The 27291-nt window shown below is 37.7% G+C and overlaps 1 protein-coding gene across 5 annotated transcripts in view; it reads right to left on the bottom strand.

Annotated features, from left to right (window-relative positions):
• TJP1 (tight junction protein 1) overlaps nucleotides 1–27291 on the bottom strand; it is a 112168-nt gene that overhangs the window by 46093 nt on the left and 38784 nt on the right. For all 5 annotated transcript variants that reach the window (XM_037832880.1, XM_037832879.1, XM_037832882.1 and 2 more), the window contains exons 3-8: nucleotides 14569–14693; nucleotides 13704–13806; nucleotides 9081–9357; nucleotides 5894–5997; nucleotides 5116–5284; nucleotides 4654–4798 (exon numbers count right to left, since the gene is read on the bottom strand). In XM_037832880.1, the coding sequence (XP_037688808.1) occupies nucleotides 4654–4798; nucleotides 5116–5284; nucleotides 5894–5997; nucleotides 9081–9357; nucleotides 13704–13806; nucleotides 14569–14693 (923 nt within the window). The remainder of the gene's footprint in view (nucleotides 1–4653; nucleotides 4799–5115; nucleotides 5285–5893; nucleotides 5998–9080; nucleotides 9358–13703; nucleotides 13807–14568; nucleotides 14694–27291) is intronic.

Genomic DNA, 27291 nt, shown 5'->3' on the forward strand with positions numbered 1-27291 from the left:
ACAAGTAGGAGGTTTTGAACCCAAATATATCTTAACTTGGCTCAATACCTGGATTTAAGCTAGAAATTTCTTATTCATAAAATTCAATTTTACTATTGTGTATTTGCTATGTCATAAGCCATATCAATGCCGATACCACTAATTTCAAAATTCAGTGGGGGCATTTCTCTCAAGAGGAACTGTTCTAGTTTGCTAATGCTGCAGAATGCAAAACACCAGAGACGGATTGGCTTTTATAAAAAGGGGGTTTATTTGGCTACACAGTTACAGTTTTAGGGCCATAAAGTGTCCAAGGTAACACATCAGTAATCGGGTATCTTCACTGGAGGATGGCCAATGGCATCCAGAAAACCTCTGTTAGCTGGGAAGGCACGTGGCTGGCATCTGCTCCTAAAGTTCTGGTTTCAAAATGGCTTTCTCCCAGGACGTTCCTCTCTAGCAAGCTTGCTCCTCTTCAAAACGTCACTCACAGCTGCACTGAATTCCTTCTGAGTCAGCTCACTTATATGGCTCCACTGATCAAGGCCCACCCTGAATGGGTGGGGCCATGCCTCCATGGGAATATCTCATCAGAGTCATCACCCACAGCTGGGTGGGGCACATTCCAAGCAAATCTAATCAGCACCAAAACGTCTGCCCCACAAGACTACATCAAAGATAATGGCGTTTGGGGGACACAATACATTCAAACTGGCACAGGAACAAACAATGAATAAAGAGAATATTTACAAAGGTTCAACCTTCTGCAAACACTGCTTTCAAGTACTTCTGAAGCAACCACTTTTCATAAAACAAATGCTAAATATAAATTAGACTTCTTTTTCCTATTTGTTAAAACACCTTCCTTAAAAACTTTAGACAGTAGCTTAGCCCTTAAATGAACTTTGCCAGTTTCAAAGAATGAATGGGTTTAAGTAATAAAAAATGTAAATCTTTATGATTCAAATTTCTCAGAATTATACCATATCTTATTTAGTCTGAACTTTTACTGTATATGAAAGAACTTTTTCAATATTGCATCTGCTTATGGTCAATCAGTAGAACCATAGCCATTTTTATAAAACAGTTTATAGGGCAGAACAAAAAAAGGTAAACAAATGTTGTTCCTCCAGGGAGGCAAGTCATAAAATGGGTCTGTTATGTAACAATAAATACTGGAGAGAATACACTATAATCTAGCAGAGGCTTAGAATATATCTTGCAAATCAAATACTCTTCAGTTATACAGAGACTGCAGCAATTATCAGTGAAGTACCATTTTCAGTGATACCCACTCAGTTATCAGTATGAAACAAGGCCACCATCAACTGTGGACTCTCTCAGTATCCCCAGCTCCCAGTTCTTGTCCTGGCCCATAGTGTGCTCTGAAACAATACTGAATAAAATACTAAACAAACTCAAAACAAAACAAACCAAGGCCAGCAACAAGCATCAAGGTTTAAGAAAATCACTGTAATAATCCTTTGGGGGGGAAAAAAAAAATATATATATATATATAGTTTTACTTAAATTTAAACAATTTAAAAACAAAACAAAACAAAACAAAAACCTACTTTAACATTTTAGACCAAGAGTTGACAAACTTTCTGTATGAGCTTTGTGGGCCATACAGTCTCTGCTGCAAATTCTCAATTATGCTATTGTAGGGTCGGTTCCAATAAAACTTTATTTACAAAAAATGTAGCAGGATGGATTTGGTCCATGGGCTGATTTGCCAACTGTTACCCGAGACAACAGTTAGGGTACTTTGTTCATCTAACTGTAACAAAGAAACAAGTCCATGCATTTTTCTCAAAATGCTGTTCATAAAACATCTGCTTTCTAAGAACACATCACAGAAGAACATAAATAGGTCATGACAAGAACAGAACTCTGTAGATTTTTGTTCCCTGAAGATTAAGTAGCAATTAACCTTCTACTTTTCTCCTTGCTCTTACACACCAGTAAGGTCAGAGACTTGAGTCAAATAGCTGAGAGTTTTAATCTGTTCTCAATCTCTTGTAATGTGTAACCCTGGACTTCAACACAACTTCTAAACTTTAGTTTGCTTATCTACAGAATGAGGTAATAGTCTCAGAAATGTTTAATAAGAGCAGATATGAAGGCACATTTGGAAACTTTAACTCATTATTTCTCCTTTTATGCCAGATATTGCAGTAACTAATTTAATTCTCACAACTCTGTGATGTTATGACCATGAATACTTCATAGCAGATGAGGAAGCTGAAAGCACACAAAGGTTTCAAAGTATGGCAGGCTTGGAGTCAAACCCAGGAAGTCTGACTTCAAAGCCCAAAGAAATCATTACATTCTATTTCCTCTGATAAAATGAAGATATTATTATTCTCACTAGATAACCTCATATCCTAAAAAAAATACAAAATTATTGAGAAATGTAAGAAGGGGACAAGGCATTGTTTACCAAGGTAGATCGCTTTATGTACTAAATTGACCTAGTCAGTTTTGTATCACTTCTAGATCAGACAGAATTTAAATAATATTTGTAAAACAGACATTTGTGCAAACAAAATTAATTATAAAAACAAAAGGATTACATGGTGGTTTCATACAATTTTTTTGATAGAAAATTTTTGATAGAATTTTACTCTGATTACGTATCTAAAGTGTTTCTCAAGATGCAGGATACCCTCTAAGTTAAACTGAATTAGAACTCCATAGTTCCTTGGATTTTATCTTTAATTTTAGGGGAGAAATGACTTGAAACCTTTAACAACTGGTTCCATTTCACATCTTGATCAGAGGAAAGTTACTGAATTTTCAGGAATTAAATTATTAACACAAAAATTTGAATAGAACCTAAAAGCTTTTGCCCTTCTGTAATTTGAAGGACTCCCTTTCTGTTACCTGAGCTAACCAGTAGTTAGTTCCCAAATCTAGAAGCTTACAGAAGAGAATCATCCAAGGAGCTTAAAAAAGGAAAAAAAACTACCTGACCCCATCTCCAAAGAACTGAAAGCAGGGCACAGGAATCTATATTTTCAAACGCTCCTCATATAACTTAGTATTTATCCATGAGAATACTTGAAGTTCTGAAGAGAAGTAAAATACCCCAACATGAAGACAGTTTATTTTAAGTTAAAGTTACACATGCTAAGTGTTAGGAAGTCTAAATGAAAAAGCAGAAACTTTCTAAGATTAAGAATTTGCTCATAATCAAAACAAATGGCCAATATTTTGAAATTTTGATGTATATTCTCTCTTTTTTTTTTAGGAAAATTATGTCCTAATTGCTTGATATCAGCATGGTTTCCAGGTGAGAGAAATGTGTTAAAATCATATTTGCTCCCTACAAATCATCCAAGTTTTTAGTTATATCACTGTGTATATGTGGTGCAGCAATCCTTTTCCTGATAATATCTATGATGCTTAGGGAGATTTTCAAAATTAATATATTAATCAGCAGCTGTTAAAAAAACCGTCAGTTATAAAATATACAATAAGCCAGTTTTACATGCGACATACATTCCTTTTTAAAAAAAATCATTCCAACTTTAAAATAAAGATCAGACTTGATAAAATTTATAAACATAAAATTTGAAATTTGGAGATGATAAGCTTCACTAATATCAAAAAACTACACTAGACATAATTTGCAGTAATAGCAAACATAGTCATAGCTGTTACTAGTCATCTTCTCTATTAGTTCATATTTTAGTAAAAAGCCAAATATCTTCGTGAATAAACATATTTAACTTTATCATTATGGTTTCTGACATATTTAAAAAGCTTTCTCTTGGCTAGGTACTCCCTCCTCTCTCTGTGTACCTCCCTGCTTGTCTCCTCACCATCCTAAAGGAATGTGCTCCCTGTGGTCCTGTTCTTGGCTGTCTCCTCATAAACTGTTTCTCCTAACAATTTCAGTGACTTCCCCAGCTTCAGCTAACATCTCTTTGCAGAAAAGTTCCAGATCAACCTGTCTAATACTAAACAGTCTCCAGCTCTGAACCCCCATTTTCGAGTGCCTCCGTGAGTCAAATGGTGGTAGCCTACAGAGCTCTGGGAACCTCCAGAAACAGTATGTAAAATGTTGCATTTATTTGCACATGTGCATTTTTCTGGAAAGAAAGATCACAATTTTCTTCAGATTCTCAAAGGTATACTTAACCTCCAAGACAATGTAAACTCCGGCAGGTCACATCTACTAGCCTATCATAGTCTTTGGCTTAAGTACCAGGAGTACATTTTTAAAAGAAAAAGGCAGTCCAGGTTAATCCATGTAGTAGAGAACTTCTACTACAGTTCGTCTTCTCAAATAGCAAAGTAAATTCCTGAAGCTTGCTAGTATCTTCTAAGAGATTGGCAAACTAAGGCTGTGGGTTGTTTCTGTTAAAAAAAGGTTTATTGGAACACAACTACCCCCACTCATTTGCATAATGCCTATGGCTGCTATTGCACTACAAAAGACAGAGTTAAGCAGTTGTGACAGAGACTGTATAGCTTGCATGTCTAAAATATTTTATATCTGGCCATTTAAGAAAAAGTTAGGCTGACTGCTGTTATTCTACCTAGGAACTGCCAAAATTGAAAAGGAAAAATAGGCCTAATCTCAAATGACAAAAGGAAAATCTACTTCTTATTTCATTCGTTAGCATTACCACATACACGTATCAAGCAAATGTAACTATTTATTACCTGCCATTGCTGGGCTGCTGTGGAGAGTGCCTGGAATGATCAGAAGGCTCTGACCTTTGGTCAGGAGATCGAGACCGGCTGGGGTGAGGCCTGTCGTGTGACCGACTGGAATGATCTGAAGCCAGTGACTGAATTTCTGAAATGTCTATTAAATAAAAGGGTGCTGTTTATTTTCCCATGCAAAGATTTTAGTAACATATAAGGCACTCCAATGATAATGGAAACAAGTTACAAAATATAATTTCATATAAAGTAGCTGATTGGAGCATTAACTTCATCAGCCAATGATCAAATTAATTGTAGTGAGTTGCCTACAGTTTTTTAAGTATCTGTAACTTTTTAAACTTCAAAGGTGTCTGGCTGGTAGAAAATTATGATTTTACTCAATCATGTCAAATCTTTCTAGTACTTTAAGAAATAATAGGTCTCTTCAAGGGAACCTCTAAACAGAACAGTACTCACCATCTCTCTCAGAGGCATTAGCAGAGTGGATGCTGTCAGAAAGATCAGGGACGTTCAATAGGGTAGCCCGCTCATCTCTCTGAACTACCATTTTCAACTTGCCTTTAGACCTTTCTATCAATGTCTTTGCATCTATCAATGACATATTTTCTGTCACAGTACCATTTATCTGCAGCAGAAAAGAAGAGATAGTTGAAAGTAAATGACAAACAAAAATATAAATGTTAAATTAGTTTGTTATGAGCAGGAATATTCAAACTACTCCTTGATTTGTAGGAATCAAAATAGTCCTCTTATGTTTCTCTAAATTATCAAAGTATTCCACCTTCCTGAAATAATAAAATCTTTACTGCACTGTTGCTGTGTCAAAAAAAAAAACACAACACCCAAATTAGCATCCCCATCACACCCCCAAAAAGCCTATCATTTTTCTAGCATATTTATAAGCAAACTAATACAACAAATATTCCAATAATACATACAGCAATTATCAAAACCACTTATTGTGGAAGAATACACACCTATCTACAAAGTAGCTCCTACTAATGAATGACATACATTTCTAGAGGCTAATTTTCTCAGGATGATTCCACACCTAAAGCACCAGTGTTGACATGTAAAAATGGACATCAAAAAATCAGCTGCCCCTCTCCCACACATTTCTTTTCTTTTCCTTTTTGTTTTTTTAGCAAACTTGCTTCAAATATGAGCAGCGATTGTGCAGAACTAGAATTCATTTTCTATTTCAGTTCATTAAAATTCAAGAATACAACTATACCTTCAAAACAACATCGCCTTCTTGAATATTGCCATCTCTTGCTGCCAAACTATCTTGTGAAATTTCCTTTACAAATATATGGCTGGCCAATCGAAGACCATATTCTGAAATAATATATATTTAAATGTCTTTAGTGTAAAATCCTAAGACACTTAAATAAAGTTTAAAAGTTTAATAGTAAAAACCATTGCGTAAAGAGTTTTAAAGTAAAATCAATAGCAAGAAATTATTCTTGACTCCCCACAAACAAGACATTTCCTCTAATCATCAAAAAGTTCACAATTTCAATGTAAAAGCAGAGTGAAAGCGTGTGATTCAAACAGAAGACTGACATGTTGTGTTTACATTTTAATAAAAGGATGAAGCCCTGAAGAGAAAACCATTTCTTTCTGGCTATGCTTACTGACATACTCACTAGCTTTTCAAAATGTTAATGAATGTAATTCTAAAAGCCAATTGCTTGAGGTCTTGAAAAACAATGATTTCACTGATGACTTTTCGCTTTTCCAAGCTCCTCAAGCAAAATTATTTCTGATCCTACATACCTCTGATCACAGAGAGACACACTCAAGAGTGTCCATATATACTCCTCCATAATAGTTCAAAAATAGGAATACAACCAGTGAGGCAGATGTGGGCAAGAGGCAAGAGGTAAAATGCTAGTCCCTTCCTTCCTTTATACCAACCAACCAACGACATACCCAAGAGTGAGGCAACATTAATTCGTATCTATGTATGAGGAGCTGGTAAAAAAAATGAAGCAGTTACCAGGAAGAATTCAAAGAAAGGCTCAGTTGCCTGCAGCAGCCTAGGCAATACTTTAAAACAAAAAACAAAAAATTAGGTGAGTGATTATCAGTACAGTGTCAACAGGAAAAGGACTGCTCCTCTTGTTCTGTTGGGAGACAAAGAAGGACTTTGAGTCTCATTGTATAAAAGAAAAAAAATTTTTAATACGGGATAATTCAGGAGACCTGATAAGCATCTAAAGGCTAGATCAGAGTTACAGTTTAACCTAAGGCAAATATATAAAGAATGTTCACAAGCAGGAGTGCGATCAGGGCAACAACAACAACAAAGACTTTAAGGGATCTAGGCAAGGACCTGGGCAGTCAACTACATGTGCTCTGAAAATGGTCAACTCATCACAGAGGAATATACCATCAATTAAAAATTGTTCTTATTCAAGATTAATATTTATAAATGACCATTACAAAGATGACACAAAAATATTCCTTGTATATTAATTTATTCATTCATTCTAAGTACTTCCTTGGGTACATATCAATTGTGTGCCAGGTGCTACGTGTAAAGCAGCAAATGACAGAGACCATCCCTGCACCCTGGCAACTTATCTAGCCAGTAGGAAAAAGATATGTTAACATCGCAATTACAAGTGTGATGAAGAGTTAAGGGGGGAAATACTGGGTTCTGCCTCTACTAGGGGTTCAGAGAAGGGCTCTCTGAGAAAGAAATACTAAAGCTGAAACCTGACAGATCAGCAAGGGGTACAAAATGGTTGAAAACAAGTGCACCAAAAGGTATGAAGGAAAGAATCTGGCAGTTTTGATGAAGTCCTAAGTCTAGGGTAGCCGAGACTGAGAAGTAGCAAAGAAAGGGGAGAAATAATAAGGCAGAGCACCTTCACAGAGGATCCTCTTAACTGTGTGAAGTCTGGACTATTAACTGGAAGGGATCCAGAGACCAGATATGAGGCTGAACGAATCCACTTCAGAGATGATGGTGGCCCAGACTATGGTGGTAGCAGTGGAAAAAGCAGAAGTGGAATGGGTTAGAGTAGTATTTAGGCAGTCAGGACATGCTGACTGGGTATAGGAAAGTGAGGAAAACTGAGGTATCAACAATAACTACCATGTTATCCATGTGTGCCTTGAGAAGCTGGGTAAACAGGAATATATTCACCGGGCTACTTCATTAAGAAACATGAAAAAATTCTGAACTGGAGATGATGAGTTTCACTTGAGATGTGCTGAGTTTGAGGGACCTATAGTGAATATTTAAGTGAAGACACCTAAGAGTTGTCGGAATATATATGTTTGGAGCATAAATTATGCAGACCTGGACTGGAGATGTAAGTTTTATTCATCAACAGAAGCTACCTGAGGCAATGGGAAGAAATGAGTTTGCCTGATGAGGTCATGTTACGTGGTAAACGAGATCCTAGGACAGAAATCTAAAGAACATTAAAGGGTAAAATGAGGAGAATGAGCTTCCAAAAGGATACTGAAAAGGGGAGGGATACAGAAGGTTGCAGTATTACAGAAGCTAAGAGAAGACATTATTAAAGAAAAAAAAAGGTGCGGGGGGGTGGGTAGTTAATGACATTAAATGGTAATGAAAAGGAAGTAAGATAAAAGCTAACAAGTTTCCACTGGATTTAGTGCCAATAAGTTTTGGGGCAGGGAGGAAGAGACACCAGGACCAGAGAGAGACGAAGAGTGGTAAAATGAAGTGGAAACAGCAAGTATAGACAACTGGACTGAGAAGTTGGCTGCAGAGTGGGAAGCAAGAACTAGATGATGTGAGTGTTAGCCTGTAAAGCAGATCAAAGTGAGACGTCACAGTATTTTACATAACACCCTTTTATCAAGATGATCAGTCATAAATGCTTTTCTGTATTTGAGAGAGATGCCTAAAGCAGGAAGGACCCACAATCAGATTCATTTTTCTCAAATTTGATTAGGAGTGAGAGAAGGCAGTTGGGCTTCGGTTTTAAACATTTTAAAGAAGTCCTGCTCCATAAGGGGCTCCTTTCCCCAATCCTTATATTTAACAAATATTCTCCCAAAAAATCGACAATAAATCCCAAGATTTCTCCCCATGGTTACACTACTACTGATCCTAAGGACTGCTAATTAAAACACTGAATTTCAATCTGGTGACAGTGCGACACTTTTTGTTAGCATAATTTGTATCTGGCTGTTTGGATTACAACAACAAACCTAAGATCCATTGGACAAACTATCTGAAGTCCTATCTGCTACAACAAACGACTGAGGCAGAGAAAATGCATGATCCTGAAGTCTGCCAAAACAGGATGTAAGTTACAGAATATGAATGAACTAGAATACAAAAGCAATTGAAGAGACAGCAATTTTACTTCTCATAAAAATCAGTCTTAAAATTTTCATGTGAAAATAATTTTAAAAGAGTGAACAGAGAATACCTTCATTTTTCCGAGATTTCACCAGCGTAACTTTGGTTGGTTTGGCAGGTTGACTAGAAGCCACAGATCGTCGATCTGATCGTGGAGACAAACTCCTCTCTCTACTTGCACTTCTATCCCTCACCCAACTCTTCTCATTTCTTCTGTTAGTCAGACCACTACGGACACTTCTTGGGTCATGCACTTCCTCATCGTAACTATCTTCTTCATTATCTGATACTGGTTCAGGATCAGGACGAGGTACTGGTATCTGAACTTTCTTCTTCCTTCGAATGGTCTACAAATAAAATAAGATGACTAAGTAATCTGCTGATTTTCATTTATGTTCTTTCAGTTTCTAAAAGGAAGGAATAACACATTTCCTTTGTCCCATTATTAATTAATTTAAATATGAATCAAAGATATACAATACAAAAACAATGACAAGGAAACTAAAGAACACATTTCCATAACCATTGTGTATTCGGCTTTCCTGAGAAACAGATATGGTCAAACATCTAGTGACGAATAGTAGGCTTAATACTGGTCTTACTTCAGAAAGATCAGGGTGTCATAATCACAAGCTTAAAGACAAACTAATAATTATTAAAGAATGGGAGCACTGCATTCTAATGCAATAATACTGTATTTCAACCAAAACGAAAGCAAACTTGGAAGTCCAACTTGATTCCTTAAAAATTTTAGAATCCATCAGGGCCCATGATTGTCCTGTAGATCAACTTAGTATGCCAGAGCATAATAATAACTCAGTTATTCTTCACCAGCACACACACTACTTTCAGTCTCTGTATCTCTGTAATTTGTCATTGTGCAAATTCCCTCTTCTGGCATTCTTTCCTCAATGATTCGACTGAGGATACTTTTCACCATCCATCTTATTCCTGATCGTCTCCATCCTCTCCTAGTCTCTCAAACCATCAATTCCTTCCTGGTCTCATCTGCCTTCCAAATGTACATGACATATCTTGCTCTAATATTTAAATGATTTTCTAGACTCTCCTGATCCCTCAATCCTCAGGACAATCTCCAGGCCTGTATTTTTTTTTTTTTTCCAACTTTGTATCACTTCATTTCCATACTTTGCAATTAACGCCCTCTACAAATTCATTTCCCTTGACAGCATTCTCACTCTTGTTCCTGCAATCCCTTCATCCACCTCTTATCTCTCTATGGAATTTGCTAGAACAAGTATCCCAGTCATTCAGCCTGATTCATAGAGATCAAGACCACTTCACAATCCCTCTACTCCTAAATGTTTCCATTATCTCTTATCTTTGGTCCTTCTTCCTTCCAGTCTCAAAGACCAAGTGGATCGTCTTCCTCTATGAACCTATCCCTTCCATTCAAGTTCTTATTCTCATTCCTTCCCACCTTCAAGGACCTTTCTTCATCAATTACTATCCACCAAGTTCCTCGCAACTTTAAACTCTACCTATCTAACTCAAATCTGTCCAACCTATCATTTGTCTTGCAACTCACCTCCAACTTATCATCTTATCTGTTCTTTTCATGGCTAAAATTCTTTAAAGCGCAGCTCTACACTTGATACTGCTGCTTCCACCTATAGTGTCAGAGAAGGCCTTTCTGAGGAAACCATACTGAAGTTAAAGGCCGGCCTGGGGCCAGCCAATGTCCTGCTAAGAACTGAAAGAAGGCTGTCCTTCCATCTCAGTGCCACCACAGGTGAGGCCTTTATCAAATACCATCAACTGTAAAGAATTCCTATCTGGTATCCCTGACTTTAAGTCACACCTCTACTTCAATCTCCAAATACACTACATTAGAAGCAATACTTTACATCAGTGCTTTAATCTTCAGAGCCTCCCTTATTAATGTATAAACAAAAACAAAGTACCCAGTTGAGCATTCCAGACTTTCCCCATCAATCCTCTGAGTGTGTGTCACCTGTTTGGAATTCCATTACACTTAAACCACTTTAATTTCACATGGAGATGCATTATGGTTATTGCTTTGTATACCATCTAACCCACCAAGAGTCAAGTTCCTTGAAGAGACAGTCCTTGTCATGCATTTAACTGCAAATGTAATGAAATATTTACATCCAGAAGGTGCTTAATTTATTGAAAAATATCTAACCATGTTATGATTCTCCACTTATGAGGTAACAGTTACAAATCCACATTAATTATATTTAGCAGGTTTGACAATTATGCTTCATTTTAACACTCCAGAAATGTTGGGGGGAAATGCCTACTTCAAAACAGTTTAACTGAATTATAGATTCAACTGCAAAATAAAACAAAATGAAATCATGCAAGTACTAGAAAAACAGAGGACACATACTTTTATAATTCTGGTTTAAGACTTTTGTAAAGCATGGTACCAAAGTAAGAACCAATGAAGTTAAAGTCTGACAAGTATGACAACATAAAAACAAAAATATGTCCAAGTGGGAACAGAACAATATAAAAACAAATAAAAGATCACCATGAACAACTCACACACACACACATACAAAACAAATGGAGAAACAATGTTTGAGGTATGTATGACAAAAGGCTATTAACCTTAATTAATAAACACTTCTCGCAGGTTTGAAACTGTTATGTACCCCAGGAAGGCCATGTTCTTTTAATCCAATCTTGTGGGGGAAGACCTATTGTGGGTGGGACCATGGTGATGGGACCCACCGAACAGTGGGTGGGATCTTTGGATTAGATTATTTCCACAGAGGTGTAACCCTGTCCATTCAAGTTGGGTCTTAATTAGTCTACTGGCATCCTCTATCAGAGGACAAAAGGCAGAGACATTTTGAAGGGAGAGCAGACAGAGGCTGAGAGAGAAAACGCCCAGAGACATTTTGAAGCAGCTGTTGAAATCAGACTTTTGGAGACACAATGAAGCCCCGAGTTTGACCTGGAGAAGCTAAGTGAGAACCCACAAACGCTTAAGGAGAAAGCCACTGGAATCAGAAGCTGAAAGCAATGCAACCAGGGAACAAAGGACCAACAGATGCCAGCCACATGCCTTTCCAGCTGACAGAGGTGTTCTGGACGCCATCAGCCTTTCCTCAATGAAGGTATCCTCTTGTTGATACCCTAGTTTGGACACTTACATAGCCTTAGAACTGTAAATTTGTAACCTAATAAATTCCCTTTATAAAAGCCAGTCCATTTCCAGTATTTTGCATTCTGGCAGCTTTAACAAACCAGAAAAACTCCTTAGTGTGAACATTACACTACAGAAACTCAAGGGACATGAACAGGCAAAAAAAGAAACTTAAATGAGCAGTAAATGCACTTGTAATTTAAAATATTTGATTTTAAATATGATGCTTAGTCTATCAGTATGGCCAGGATGAAAAAGTGTTTATGGAAAAATGTATTCTCCATACTCTTAACTGGTTTTCTGAAGGGCAAAATGGCAATACAGATATCAAAAGTCTTAAAGTCATTCATGCCCTCTGATTCTGAAAATCCACTCCTAGGATATTATTCTTAAACAATAACTGAATGAGCAGGTAGAAACATGGTGATTTTTACAACATTTTAAATAAAATACTCGTAGAAACTGGACACTGATATACCCATCAGTGAATGAATTGGTTAACTAAGTACATACAGTGAAATGTTATGCAGTCATGTGGATACATATGAAAAGCCAATCTGTTCAAATGCAGAAATGAACAACTGCTCCCAGAGGACAAAACTCAATACAGGTCTCCCTCACCTGGGTCTACTGGGTGAGCTATGGTTCTGAGTTTCTGCTGCAAGGTAGAAAAGTAACGGACAAGGCAGGCAAACTATCTAGCTTTGCAGCCTTTTCCTCCTGCTCTGTACACCTCTGCTAGGATCCAACACCTCAACCAGTGACTTATTCAGTACTTCCAGAGGCCAGGTGGGGCAAATACAAGGGGAAGAACAAAGTAGGTAGACTGGCTAATGTGCTACTAAATGTGGATGGGATTTTAAATAGGGCTTTTACATCAAATCCAGTCTGTGCCACATTTATCAAGTGTTAACTGTGATTTCAGATCAGTTTACAGAGTTAACTGAATTTCTTTTTCAATTACTTAAAAAAAAAAAAAAATAGCATAGAGATTCTAGCTACAGTAAAACCCATCATTTAATGTACTCCAAACAATTCTTCCATGAAAATTTCACACCTTTCTCTTTCCTCAAACTATACCCCAATACCAAGAAAAGTGGCTGATGATGTATAACTTGTATATTTGTAACTTGTATAACTTGTATACATATATATATGTATAACTTGTATACATATACAATGTATAACTTGCCCATTACACAAATCTTATAACAGAAATCAGGGCTACATATTTAAAACTATTTGTCAAGATCCAGTCTAACAGAAATACTTAAGAGAAGGAAAAATTAAGTGATTAAGAGGTAATCATTCTGCCTCCAACACTTTTTTTCCAATTGAGAAAAATCCTGATAACTCAACTTTAAGAAAACGCACACACCAGTGATGAAACACAACATCAGCATTAGATGGAACATTCTTACTTGCATACATCTAACCTTGCAACTACTGATCCATGTTTCATTTTCTTAAAGGGAATGGATGAATTCAAATACCAGAAATGTAGCAACAATAAACTTAGTACCTTTCAGGTTATTAGGTTAAAAAGATACTTACAATTTTCGCATTTTTCCCACTTTTCCTTAGTTGCTGAACAGCAAAAGCATGTTCAACATTATCCATTGAAACTCCATTAACCATTGCAACGCGGTCATTTTCCCTAGGGGATAAAAAGGTCACCAAAATAACATGTTAGAAAAAAACATACAGAGAAATTGGTGAAAACATGGTCAAAATGGGTACTTCTAAAAACTATTTTAATTATGGGTGATTAATCTATTTGCTGTCAAAATCAATGGTAAAATAATGTCAAAATATGTACTTTCAGTTCTATCACAAGAACATTTAGTAAGTAATTAACCAATCAACTAACTTTTTTAGCTACTTATACAGTGTTTCTCCCCAAAGGATTAAGCAGGTATCACAGCACATAAAATGATTTTTGTTGACATAAGTACAGGACATTAAACGATACTGAATCATACAGCTGGGAAAAGTTATTCTTGTTTCAAAAATAAACAGTTATTTTCCCTTCAATTATATTTCAATTCTGATTACAGTCATTTTTTGCTAGTATGTCTTTTGCCTCTCTTATCTTGCTAATCCCTTAACAAAAAGAGCCAAACTCAGGGTGAGAGGCTCCTGAAGGCAAAATTCTAACTAGAACTGAGTAACAAGTTTTCTTTTCACCATTTTTATTTTTACAATTACTTTCTATTTATGGCAAGTGATACTAGCTTTCCATTTATGAAGGTTCCTTCTTAAATAAGTATAACTGTATGCTAATTCAAGGAAAACTATTAAATAAATCATGGCATAGGCAGTATGTGAAAATGGCAAATCACTAAAACAAGGTGTGCCAATGACTGAAAGATGGGAATGGTGCTGGGAACACAGGCACCAAAGGAAGAAATGTGCTTACTGTAACTGTCCTTCAGCTGGTCCTCCTTTCAGAACATCTGAAATCACTATTGAGGTTTCCCCACTCTGAAAATGAGGATTATCTCTTCCACCAGATATTGCGATTCCAAATCCAAATCCAGGAGCCTAAAGTAACAATTATAGTTGACAGGAATATATTGATATTAAGTGTAAAGATAACTGTTCCTTATTTCATATTCTACAATCTAGAGCAGTTAACACATACAGTTACAATCTTATTATGTCTGTGATTCACTTATTCACAGGTATGGTTACCTATAAGAATTCTCTATCCCTGGACTGGAATGCATGCTCTAATAAAATAATTGCTGGGCATAATGAAGTATTAAAAATTGTCAGTTACATTAATGTTCTTTAAGAACTAAAACACATTAAAAAAAAAAAAAAAAAAACTCTGAACACGGAAATCCTGAATTCGTTTTTGATCATCAGAAGGTCCCTGAGGGGAATGGTAGTACCCCAATGTGATCATCAAAAACAGTGGCAAACTTAGCAGGTGAAATCACTGCCCCCCCCCCCCCTTCGTGGGATCAGACACCCAGGGGAGTGAATATCCCTGGCAACGTGGAATACGACTCCCAGGGAGGAATGTAGACCTGGCATTGTGAGATGGAGATCTTCTTGACCAAAAGGGGGATGTGAAAGGAAATGAAATAAGCTACAGTGGCAGAGAGATTCCAAAAGGAGCCGAGAGGTCACTCTGGTGGGCATTCTTATGCACAATATAGACAAACCTTTTTAGGTTTTAGTGAATTGGAGTAGCTAGCAGTAAATACCTGAAACTATCAAACTACAATCCAGAACCCATGAATCTTGAAGACGACTATATAAAAATGTAGCTTATAAGGGGTGACAGTGTGATTGGGAAAGCCATATGGACCACACTCCCCTTTGTCTAGTTTATGGATGGATGAGTAGAAAAATGGGGGAAGGAAACAAACAAACAAACAAAGGCACCCAGTGTTCTTTTTACTTTAATTGCTCTTTTTCACTTTAGTATTCTTGTTATTATTGTGTGTGAGGTAATGAAGGTGTCAGGGATTGATTTTGGTGATGAGTGCACAACTATGTAATGGTACTGTGAACAATCGAATGTACGCTTTGCTTTGTATGACTGCATGGTATGTGAATATATCTCAATAAAATTAATTAAAAAAAACAGTGGCAAATTAAATTAGAGAATGGCAGGCTTAACTAGAAATACACTGTGTGCCATTTTATTTGAAGTCAACAGCTTTCAAAATCAAGTATTAGTTATTTCAACTTCCTTTAAGTATGCTGAAAATTTCTGTAGAAGTAGTACACTGAAGTAACATCCAATGCACGCTGCATACAACAGAAAGTTTAGAGTAGTCATATTAACATTTTACAGTCACTTGTATTTTTAATGACAGGAATTAAGCTATATACTTACTTCTAAATAAGTTAAAAATCCTTACCACAGTGACAAAACACAGCCCAGTACAGAAAAAAAAAAATCAAAATATTTTCAGGCTATTAAAATATTACCTAATCTCAAAGAAATCTACATCATTCCCCAGAAAGGAAATGAAGTATTCACAGAAGTCTAAAGAAACAACAAACATTTTCTTAGAATCTGTAAACCAGAGGAGTGTGATTTTATATAGAGCCTTACTACACTATACCCTGCAATTCAAACTACCCAAGGATAAAGGTAATAATTCCCTTCCTTGGCTGTCCAGCTCAGAGAGGCAGCAACTTCCAGACCATGGATGAGACATAAGACATGACCATCCTCCCACCCAAATTCTACTGAAGTGACAAAAGACGAAAAGAAAAGAAAATCTTCTTAAAAAAAGAATAAACACCAGCAATTCTACTCCTAGGTTTACACCCACGAGAAATGAGAACAGGCCCAAGCAAAAACTTAAGACACAAATGTTCAAAGCAGCCTCATTCATAATGGCCAAAAAGCAGAAACAACCCAAATATTCATCAATTCATGAATGACTAAAATGAGGTATATTGATACAGCAGAATATTATTCAGCAATTACATATTATTGAGATATTACTCAGATATCGTAAAATTCATTCTTAAAAGTATAATTCAAATTTTTTTTTAGTATAGTCACAGTTGTGCAACCCTCATCATTTAATTTTAGAACAACTTCATCACTCCAAAATGAAGCCCATACCCTTCACAGTCACTCTACAACCTCCCCACACCTATCTCAGGCAACCACTAGTCTATTTTCTATTCCTATGGATTTGCCTATTCTGAACATTTCATATAAATGGAATCAGACAAAATGTGGTTTGTGACTGGATTCTTTTGGTTAACATAATGTTTTCAAGGGTCATTTATCGGTACTTCATTCCTTTTTATGGTAGAACAATTTTCCATTGTATGGTTATAAGACAGTTTGCTTCCACATTATCAACTGATGGACATTTGGGTTGTTTCTACTTTCTTGCTATTATGAACAACGCCATTATGAACATTTATGTAAAAGTGTTTGTGTGAACATGTTTTCCTTTTTCTTGCATATATACCTAGGAGTGGAACTGCAGGGCCTTACAGTAACTTTATTTTTAACATTTTGAGGAACTACCAGTTTTCCAAAGCAATTGCACCATATGACATTCCCACCAGCTATGTATGTAGGTTCCATTTTCTTACATGCTAGCCAACAGCTATTTCTTGTCTCTTTTGTTATAGCCATCTTGTGGGTGGGAAAGGGGATCTCACTGTGGTTAGGTTCGTACTTCTCTAATGACTATAATGATGCTGAGCATCTTTTCATGTGCTTATAGAACATTTGTATATCTTCTTTGGAGAAATGTTTATTCAAATCCTTTGCCCATTTTTCAATCAAATTATTCGTCTTTTTTATTGTTCAGTTATAAAAGTTTTTTATACATTCTGGATAAAAGTCCCTTATCTGCTATTGATTTTCATATATTTTCTCCCATTCTATTGGTTGTCCTTTGAAGCACAAAAGGTGCTTTGGACATACCAGTCCAGAGTTTGCCTGGAGAAGCTAAGCCTAGAGACATTTTGGAGAACGCCATTTTGAAGCACAAGCTGGGAGCAAGCGGACACCAGCCATGGGCCTTCTGAGCTAACAAAGGTTTTCTGGACGCCAATGGCCTTTCTCCACTGAAGGTATACTCAGGTTTATGCCTTGATTTGGACACTTTCATGGCTGTAGAACTGTAACTTTGCAACAAAATAAAACCCCTTTATAAAAAACAATCCATTTCTGTTATTTTGCATAACGGCAGCATTAGCAAACTGGAACACCAACTCCTTGCTTTAATGAGTTTTTGTACCCTCTGATAGAAAAACCAGACAAAAACATCCAAGAAAAAATTACTGACCAATATTTCACATGAACACAGAAATAATTATCTTTACAAATAAATTTACCAATGTATAAAAGGGATAATGCATCACAATCAAGTAGAACTTATCTTGGGAATCCAAGACTGATCAACCTTCAAATACCAAGGAATTTACCATATCAATGAACTAAGAAGCAAAAACCATATGATTATCTCAATCAATACTTGCAGAAAAAGCAATGACAAAATTCAGCACTCATTCATGATAAAAATCTCTTTACAAACTAGGTATAAAAGAGAACTTCCTTAATCTAATAAATAATGACTAGAAATATCTTTAACCTAATAAAGGGTATCTACATAAGATCTATAGCTCACGTAATATTTAATGGTGAAAGACAGAATGCTTTCACCTAATACTGGAGTAAATGAAGAAAAAGAAATAAACAGCAGAGAGATTAAAAAGGAAGAAATAAAACTGCCTCTATTCACAGATGACATAATTGTCTATTTGTAGAAATCCCTGATAATCTATGAAATTAGTTCCTAGAACTCTTGTGTTTAAATGTTACAGAATGCAAAGTCAGTATATGAACGAATCAAGTGAATTTCTACATAGTAGCAAAGAAAATTCAAAAATTAAAATTAAAAGACTACTGCTTAAAATGATATCGTCAACATGGCGACATAAGACCTCCCCTGGAAAACTCTCCCCTCAGAATCATAAAAGGGGACAAATCCCAGCTGTTTGGATCTGAGGCATACGACAGAGACTAGAGAAGGACTCCATAAGTACTGAATCAAAGAAAAAGAAAATAAAAAAACAGTATCAGGAGGGGCAAGATGGCGGCATAGAGAGGAGTGGAAACTAAGTAGTCCCCCTGGAACAACTACAAAAAACCAGAAACAACTAGTAAATAATCCAGAATAACTGTGGGGGGACAAACGAGACCATCCACTCATCATACACCAACCTGAATTGGGAGGAATGCCCAAGAACACAGCATAAAATCTGTAAGTAAAACCTGTGGAACCAGGTCGGGAGACCCCTCCCCCATAGCCCAAGCTGCAGAGCTGCGTGGTGCCACAGAGCAGCTCTCTCCCAGCAAGCGAATACAGCTCAGCTGAGCTCCAACTGGGGTTTTAAGTAGCGAGTGTGAACTGCTCACTACAGGTACGCAGCCCCAAAAAACAGACAGAGGCTTTGGGTGACGACTGACCTTGGAGAGCCGGAGGGTTGCCTTGGACTGGGTCTGAAGGGGACTATCTGTTTCTTTTTTGGCTCAGTGGAGAAAGCCCCAGTCATTTTCAGTTTCCAGGGTTGTGACTCTGGGAAGGGTGGAGACACCACAAGCAGAGAGCAAGACCACTGAAATGCTAATGACCTCCACCTGAGCGGTCTGTCTTCTCTAGGATGAAAGGGGTGGGGCCCTTTCCATTCAGAACCAGACCCCAGAGCCTGGGGGAACACGGCCATACCTCCTCACACTAGTCAAGAATTATAGGCTAACAGGCGTCACCTGCTGGGGAGAAAAGCACAGTGACCCGAGGCATCAAAGGGTGGAGCAATTTTCTAAGACACACCCGCAGGGAAACCAGATACTGAATATTTCTTCCCTCTGGGACCTGAGCCTGTTCTGCTCTGGGAAAACCTGATTTGGATAACCAAGGAAACCATGCCTAGACAACAGAAAATTACAACCTACACTAAGAAAAACAAAGTTATGGCCCAGTCAAAGGAACAAATGTACACTTCAACTGAGATACAGGAATTTAAACAACTAATGCTAAGTCAATTCAAAAAGTTTAGAGAAGATATTGCAAAAAAGATACAGGCTGTAAAGGAAGCACTAGACATGTATACGGCAGAAATCAAAAGTTCAAAAAACCTACTAGTAGAATCTATGGAAATGAAAGGCACAACACAAGAGATGAAAGACACAATGGAAACATACAACAGCAGATCTCAAGAGGCAGAAGAAAACACTCAGGAACTGGAGAACAAAACACCTGAAAGCTTACACGCAAAGGAGCAGATGGAGAAAAGAATGAAAAAATATGAGCAACGTCTCCGGGAACTCAAGGACGAAACAAAGTACAATAATGTACGTATCACTGGTGTCCCAGAAGGAGAAGAGAAGGGAAAGGGGGCAGAAGCAATAATAGAGGAAATAATTAATGAAAATTTCCCATCTCTTATGAAAGACATAAAGTTACAGATCCAAGGAGCGCAGCGTACTCCAAACAGAAGAGATATGAATAGGCCTACGCCAAGACACTTAACAATCAGATTATCAAATGTCAAAGACAAAGAGAGAATCCTGAAAGCAGCAAAAGAAAAGCGATCCATTACATACAAAGGAAGCTTAATAAGACTATGTGCGGATCTCTCAGCAGAAACCATGGAGGCAAGAAAGAAGTGGTGTGATATATTTAAGATACTGAAAGAGAAAAACCACCAACCAAGAATCCTGTATCCAGGAAAGCTGTCCTTCAAATATGAGGGAGAGCTCAAAATATTTTCTGACAAACAGACAATGAGAGACTTTGTGAAGACACCTGCCCTACAGGAAATACTAAAGGGAGCACTACAGGGTCATAGAAGACAGGAGTGTGTGGTTTGGAACACAATTCTGGGAGATGGTAGCACAACAATGTAAGTACACTGAACAAAGGTAACTATGAATACGGTTGAGAGAGGAAGATGGAGAGCATTGAGACACCACAAGAAAGGAGGAAAGATAACGACTGGAACTGTGTAACTTGGTGAAATCTAGAGTATTCAACAATTGTGATAAAATGTACAAATATGTTCTTTTACAAGGGAGAGCAAGCAAATGTCAACCTTGCAAGGTGTTAAAAATGGGGAGGCATTGGGGGAGGGATGCAATCAGCATAAACTAGAGACTGTAACTAATAGAATCACTGTATTATGCTTCCTTTAATTTAACAAAGGTGATATACCAAGGTGAATGCAGATAAGAGGGGGGGATAGGGGAGGCATGTTAGACACTTGACATTGGTGGTACTGTCTGATTCATTATTCTACTTTGATTTAAGGTTATTTTTCCTTTTGCTGCTTCCTAGCTGTCATTTTTTTGTTTCCTCTTTCTTTTGCCTCTCTACCTTCTATGACTCTCCCTCCTGCCTTGTGGAAGAAATGTAGATGCTCTTGCTTAGTATGAGCAGAATGTTCAATTAGGATGAACTTAAATGTCTGGAAATGAACAGGGGTGTTGGTAGCAAGATGTGAGAATAACTAACAGTGCCGAATGGTGTGTGAATGAGGTGGAAAGGGGAAGCTCAGAGTCATATGTGTCACCAGAAGGAAAGCTGGAGGTCAAAAGATGGAAATGTATAAAACTGAATCCTATGGCGGGCAACGTCCATGATCAACTGTACAAATACTAGAAATGACTTCATGAACCAGAACAAATGTATGACAATACAATAAGAAGTTAATAATAGAGGGGCATATAGGGAAGAACTATATACCTATTACAAACTATATACTACAGTTAGTAGTATTTCAACATTTTTTCATAAACAGTAACAAACGTACTATATCAATACTAGGAGTCAACAATTGAGGGGGGTTGGTTAGGGATAGGGGAGGTTTAGAGTTTCCTTTTCTTTTTTTCTCTTTTCATCTTTCACTTTATTTCTTGTCTGGAGTAATGAATAGTTTCTAAAAATTGAACAAAAATTAAGTGTGATGGATGCACAGCTGTATGAGGGTACCCAGGGGCAAGTGATTGTACACTTTGGATCTTTGGATAATTGTATGGTATCTGAACAATCTCAATAAAAATGAAAAAAAAAAAAAAAAAAAAAAAAAACAGTATCAGGTAGGAGACTTCTGTCTCAGACTTGCCACTCTGGGTCCCTCTCCCTCATTTGATTCCACTCAGCTTGGGAGTCACACAGAGGCAACACAGCCAGGGTCCACCCTGCTGTGGATGCAGACCACAGAGCCACTCACAGCAGCGAGTGAGAACCCCATACATACCCAGACACAGGGACCAAACTCTGCAGAGACCCAGGGTGGAACACAAGCAGCTAAGGAGCACCACATACAAAAGTGCCTCTAGGGCAAAAAGAGACTGTGGCAACTGTTTGCAAGGGTTGAAGACACAATCTGGTCTCTGTTGGACCACCTAAATGACACCATCTGGCTCCCCAGGAAGGGATAACCCAACAAGGAAGACTCTAGAGGCAGAACAGCCTCATAGATAAAGAAAAAGGGAGGTGGGGAGGGGGACAATATACTGCTGTAAGACATGATGGGTCCCAGCATCAAAAAGTGCAATGAAAAGGGGATACTGAGTGAGAGAAAGAATTTAAACAAACCAGAGAAGCTGGGGAGAAAATTCTGCATAAAACCAAACAAAACAAATCAAGACTCTTGGAGATGGAAAATTTATCAACTCTCAGGAAAGACATAAATATACATGTCCAAGAAGTGCAATGTACTCCAGAGAGTAACCCTAATAGACCTACTCCGAGACACATACTAATCAGAACGTCAAATGCCAAAGATAAAGAGAGAATTCTGAAAGCAGCAAGAGAAAAGTGATTTGTCACATACAAGATATCCTCGATAAGACTTGCCAATTTCTCATCAGAAACCATGGAAGTGAGAAGGTAGTGGTATAACATTTAAGGTACTGAAAAAGAAAAACACTAGTCAAAAATTCTTTATTGAGCAAAGCTTTCGTTTACAAATGAGGGAGACAATACATCCCAAAGTAATTTGGGCAGAGAATAAAAATGTATTTGCAGGGCCTCCCTGGGGAGCTGGGGAAAAATACAGAAATATTAAACTTCCCCACCTGGGGAGTTACTGGTAGTCTCGAAAGCATTGAGGACTACTAATTTAGTAGGCTGAGCCCCTGACCTTGGGGCTTGTCCTTATGAGGCTTGTTAGTGCAAAGGAGAGGCTAAGCCTACTTATGGCTGTGCCTGGGAGTCTCCCCCAGAGAACTTTTGTTGCTCAGATGTGGCCTCTCTCTCTAAGCCAACTTGGCAAGTAAACTCACTACCCCCCCAACCCCCGCCCTGGCAGCATGGGACGTGAATCGCAGGGATGAGCCTGGACCCGGCATTGTGGGATTGAGAAAATCTTCTTGGACCAAAAAGGGGATGAGAAATGAAACAAAATAAAGTTTCAATGGCTGAGAGATTTCAGATGGAGTTGAGAGGTCATTCTGGAGGTTATTCTTAAGCATTATATAGATATACCTTTTTAGTTTTTAGTGTACTGGAATAGCTAGAAGGGAATATGTGGGACTATCAAACTGCGACCCAGTAGCCTTGATTCTTGAGGACGACTGTATAACCATGTAGCTTACATGGGTTGATAGTGTGATTGTGAAAACCTTGTGGCTCACACTTCCTTTATCCAGTGTATGGATGGATGAGAGAAAAATGGGGACAAAAATTAAATGAAAAAATAGGGTGGGATGGAGGGGATGGGATATTTTGGGTTCTTTTTTACTTTTTATTTATTTCCTTTTTTTTGAGTAAACCTCAAAAATTGTGGTGATGAATGCACAACTATCTGATGGTACTGTGAACAACTGATTGTACACTGTGGATGAATATATGGTATGTGAATATATCTTAATAAAACTGAATTAAAAAAAAAGAGAGAGAGTATAAAATATTCACAGGTAAACAGAAACTGAGAGTCCGTCACAATAAGACCTGAGCTACAACAATTACTAAAGGGAGCTCTGCAGGCTAAAAGGAAAAGACAGGAGAGTGAAGTAGAGTAGTGTGAAGAAATGAAAACCTTCACCAAAGGTAATGAAAAGGCTAAATGCAAAACCCAGTAGTACTGTATCCTCAATATACAACTCTACTGTTTAATTTTTATAGAGTGAGAATACAATTGAACAAGAAAAAGGCATATTTTCTGATAATTGACACACAAAATATAAAGCGGTAGCATGGGACAAAAACAACATAAAGAGAAGATACAGAGGGAAAAGGGAGCAGAGAATGTACTTGCTATTGAAGCTAAGCTGGTACCTTTTCAAATTAGTAGGTTACAGACTAAGGAAATATACAGAACAGAAATGAGAAACAGATCAGTCAGATACATCACAAAGATCAACTACACAGAAAAGGAAGCTGCATTAAAGGAAAAGAGAGGCAAAAAAGACATGACATATAAAAACAAAGGAAAAAATGGCTGAAGTAAGCACTAACTTTACAGTAAGAATACTGAATGTTAATGCATCAAACTCTCCAAACAAAAGAAACACAACGGCAGAATGGATTTTAAAAAAAAGCATGACTCAACTGTATGTTGTTTACAAGAGACTCACCTTAGGCCCAAAGGAACAAACAGATTGAAAGTGAAAGGTCAGAAAAAGATATTCCATGCAAACAGTCACTAAAAAAGAGCTGGGATAACTATACTGGACAAAATTTGGACAAAACAGGCTTTAAACCAAAAGCTGTTGTATCAGACAAAGGACACTACATATTAATAACATGGTCAATCCCATTAGAAGAAATAACAATAATAAGTATTTATGCACCCAACCATGATGCTCCAAATACATGAGGCAAACACTAGCAAAACTGAAGAAAGACACACCTCCATAGTAATTGGAGACTTCGATAAACCTCTTTCATCAAGAGACACAACATCCAGACAGAAGATCATTAAGAATTTGAATATGATTAGTGAACTAGACCTAACAGACACACAGAATCCTGTACCCTAAGACAGCAGGATATAAGTTCCGATCAAGTGTATATGAATCGCCCTCCAGGATAGATGATGTGTTGCGTCACAAAACCAGTCTCAATACATTTAAAAAGACTGAAATACAAAGTATCATCTATGACCGCAATGGAATGAAGCCAGAAATAAATAACAGGCAGAGAACTGCAAAATAAACAAAGAAACATAGGTTAAATGACTTACTCTTTTTTTTTTTAATCATTTTATTGAGATATATTCACATATCACGCAGTCATACAAAACAAATTGTACTTTCGATTGTTTACAGTACCATTACATAGTTGTACATTCATCACCTAAATCAATCCCTGACACCTTCATTAGCACACACACAAAAATAACAAGAATAATAATTAGAGTGAAAAAGAGCAATTGAAGTAAAAAAGAACACTGGGTACCTTTGTCTGTTTGTTTCCTTCCCCTACTTTTCTACACATCCATCCATAAACTAGACAAAGTGGGGTTTGGTCCTTATGGCATTCCCAATCCCACTGTCACCCCTCATAAGCTACATTTTTATACAATCGTCTTCAAGATTCATGGGTTCTGGGTTGTAGTTTAATAGTTTCAGGTATCCACCACCAGCTACCCCAATTCTTTAGAACCTAAAAAAGGTAAGAGTGCCCACCAGAGTGATCTCTCGGCTCGTTTTGGAATCTCTCTGCCACTGAAGCTTATTTCATTTCCTTTCACATCCCCCTTTTGGTCAAGAAGATGTTCTCCATCCCACGATGCCGGGTCTACATTCCTCCCCGGGAGTCATATTCCACGTTGCCAGGGAGATTCACTTCCCTGGGTGTCTGATCCCACGTAGGGGGGAGGGCAGTGATTTCACCTTTCAAGTTGGCTTAGCCAGAGAGAGAGGGCCACATCTGAGCAACAGAGAGGCATTCAGGAGGAGACTCTTAGGCACAAATACAAGGAGGCCTAGCCTCTCCTTTGCAGCAATCGAAATCACTTACTCTTAAACAGTCAATGGGTCAAAGAAGAAATTACAAGGGTGATCAGTAAACGTCCTGAGATGAACGAAAACGAGAACACAACATATCAAAACTTATGGGATGCAGTGAAGGCAGTGCTGAGAGGGAAATTTACAGCCCTAACTGGTTACATTAATGTTCTAGTTTTCTAATGCTTCCGGAAGGCAAAACACCAGAAATGGATTGGCTTTTATAAAAGGGGGTTTATTTGGTTACACAGTTACAGTCCTAAGGCCATAAAATGTCTAAGGTAACACATCAACAACTGGGTACCTTAACTGGAGGATGGCCAATGGTGTCTGGAAAATCTCTGATAGCTGGGAAGGCACGTGGCTGGCATTTACTCCAAGTTCTGGTTTCAAAATGGCTTTCTCCCAGGATGTTCCTCTCTAGGCCACAGCTCTTCAAAATGTCACTCTCAGTTGCTCTTGGGGCGTTTGTCCTCTCTTAGTTTCTCTGGAGCAAGAGTCTGATTTCAATGGCTGTCTTCAAACTGTCTCTCATCTGCAGCTGCTCTCTCAGCTCCTGGGTGTTCTTCAGAGTGTCCCTCTTGGCTGTGGCAAGCTCCCAACTTCTGTCTGAGCTTATATAGTGCTCCAGTAATTTAATTCAGACATACCCTGAATGGGTGGGGCAACACCTCCATGGAAATTATCCAATCAGAGTCATCACCCACGGTTGGGTGGGGTGCATCTCCATGGAAACACTCAAAGAATTACAATCTAATCAACACTGATACATCTGCCCACACAAGATTACATCAAAGATAATCTTTTGAGGGACATAATACATTCAAACCAGCACAATAAAGAGCTAAAATCAACACCTAACTGAACAGCTAAACTAGAAAAAGAACAGCAAACCAATCCCAATACAAACAGAAAGAAATAACAAACATTAGAGCAGAAATACATGAAATTGAGAATAAAAAAAAAAAACAAATAGAACTAATAAAACCAAAAGCTGATTCTTTGCAAAGATCAGCAAAAGTGACAAACCTTTAGCTAGACTGACAAAGAAAAAAGAGAAGATACAAATAGTTACAGTAAAAAACGAGAGGGGGGCCATTACTACTGACCACACAGAAATACAAAGGGTCATAAGAGGATACTATGAACAACTGTATGCCAACAAATTAGATGAATTGGACAAATTCCTGGAAACATGAGAACAACCTAGACTCTAGAAGAAACAGAAAATCTCAACATATCAATCACTAATAAAGTGACTGAATCAGTCACAGAAAACCTCCCAATGAAGAAAAACCCAGGACCAGATTGCTTCACAGATAAATTCTACCAATCATTCCAAGAAGGATTAATACCAATCCTGCCCAAACTCTTCAAAAAACTTGAAGAGAAAGGTACAGTACCTAACTCATTCTATGAAGCCAACATCACCTGTGCTGGTTTGTATATTTATGCCCCCCAGAAAAAGCCATATTCTTTAATACATTCTTGTGGGGGCAGACATATTAGTGTGGATTGGGTTGGAACCTATTGCTTCAGTGTCCATGGAGATGTGACCCAACCAACTTTGGTGATAACTCTGACTGGACAATTTCCATGGAGGGGTGGTCCTGCCCATGCAGCCTGGGCCTTGTTTAGTTTACTGGAGTACCATATAAGCTCAGACTGAAGGAGCTCAGAGTGCCATTT

The sequence above is a fragment of the Choloepus didactylus genome, chromosome 4 (assembly GCF_015220235.1).
Source record: "Choloepus didactylus isolate mChoDid1 chromosome 4, mChoDid1.pri, whole genome shotgun sequence".
NCBI lineage: Eukaryota > Metazoa > Chordata > Mammalia > Pilosa > Megalonychidae > Choloepus > Choloepus didactylus.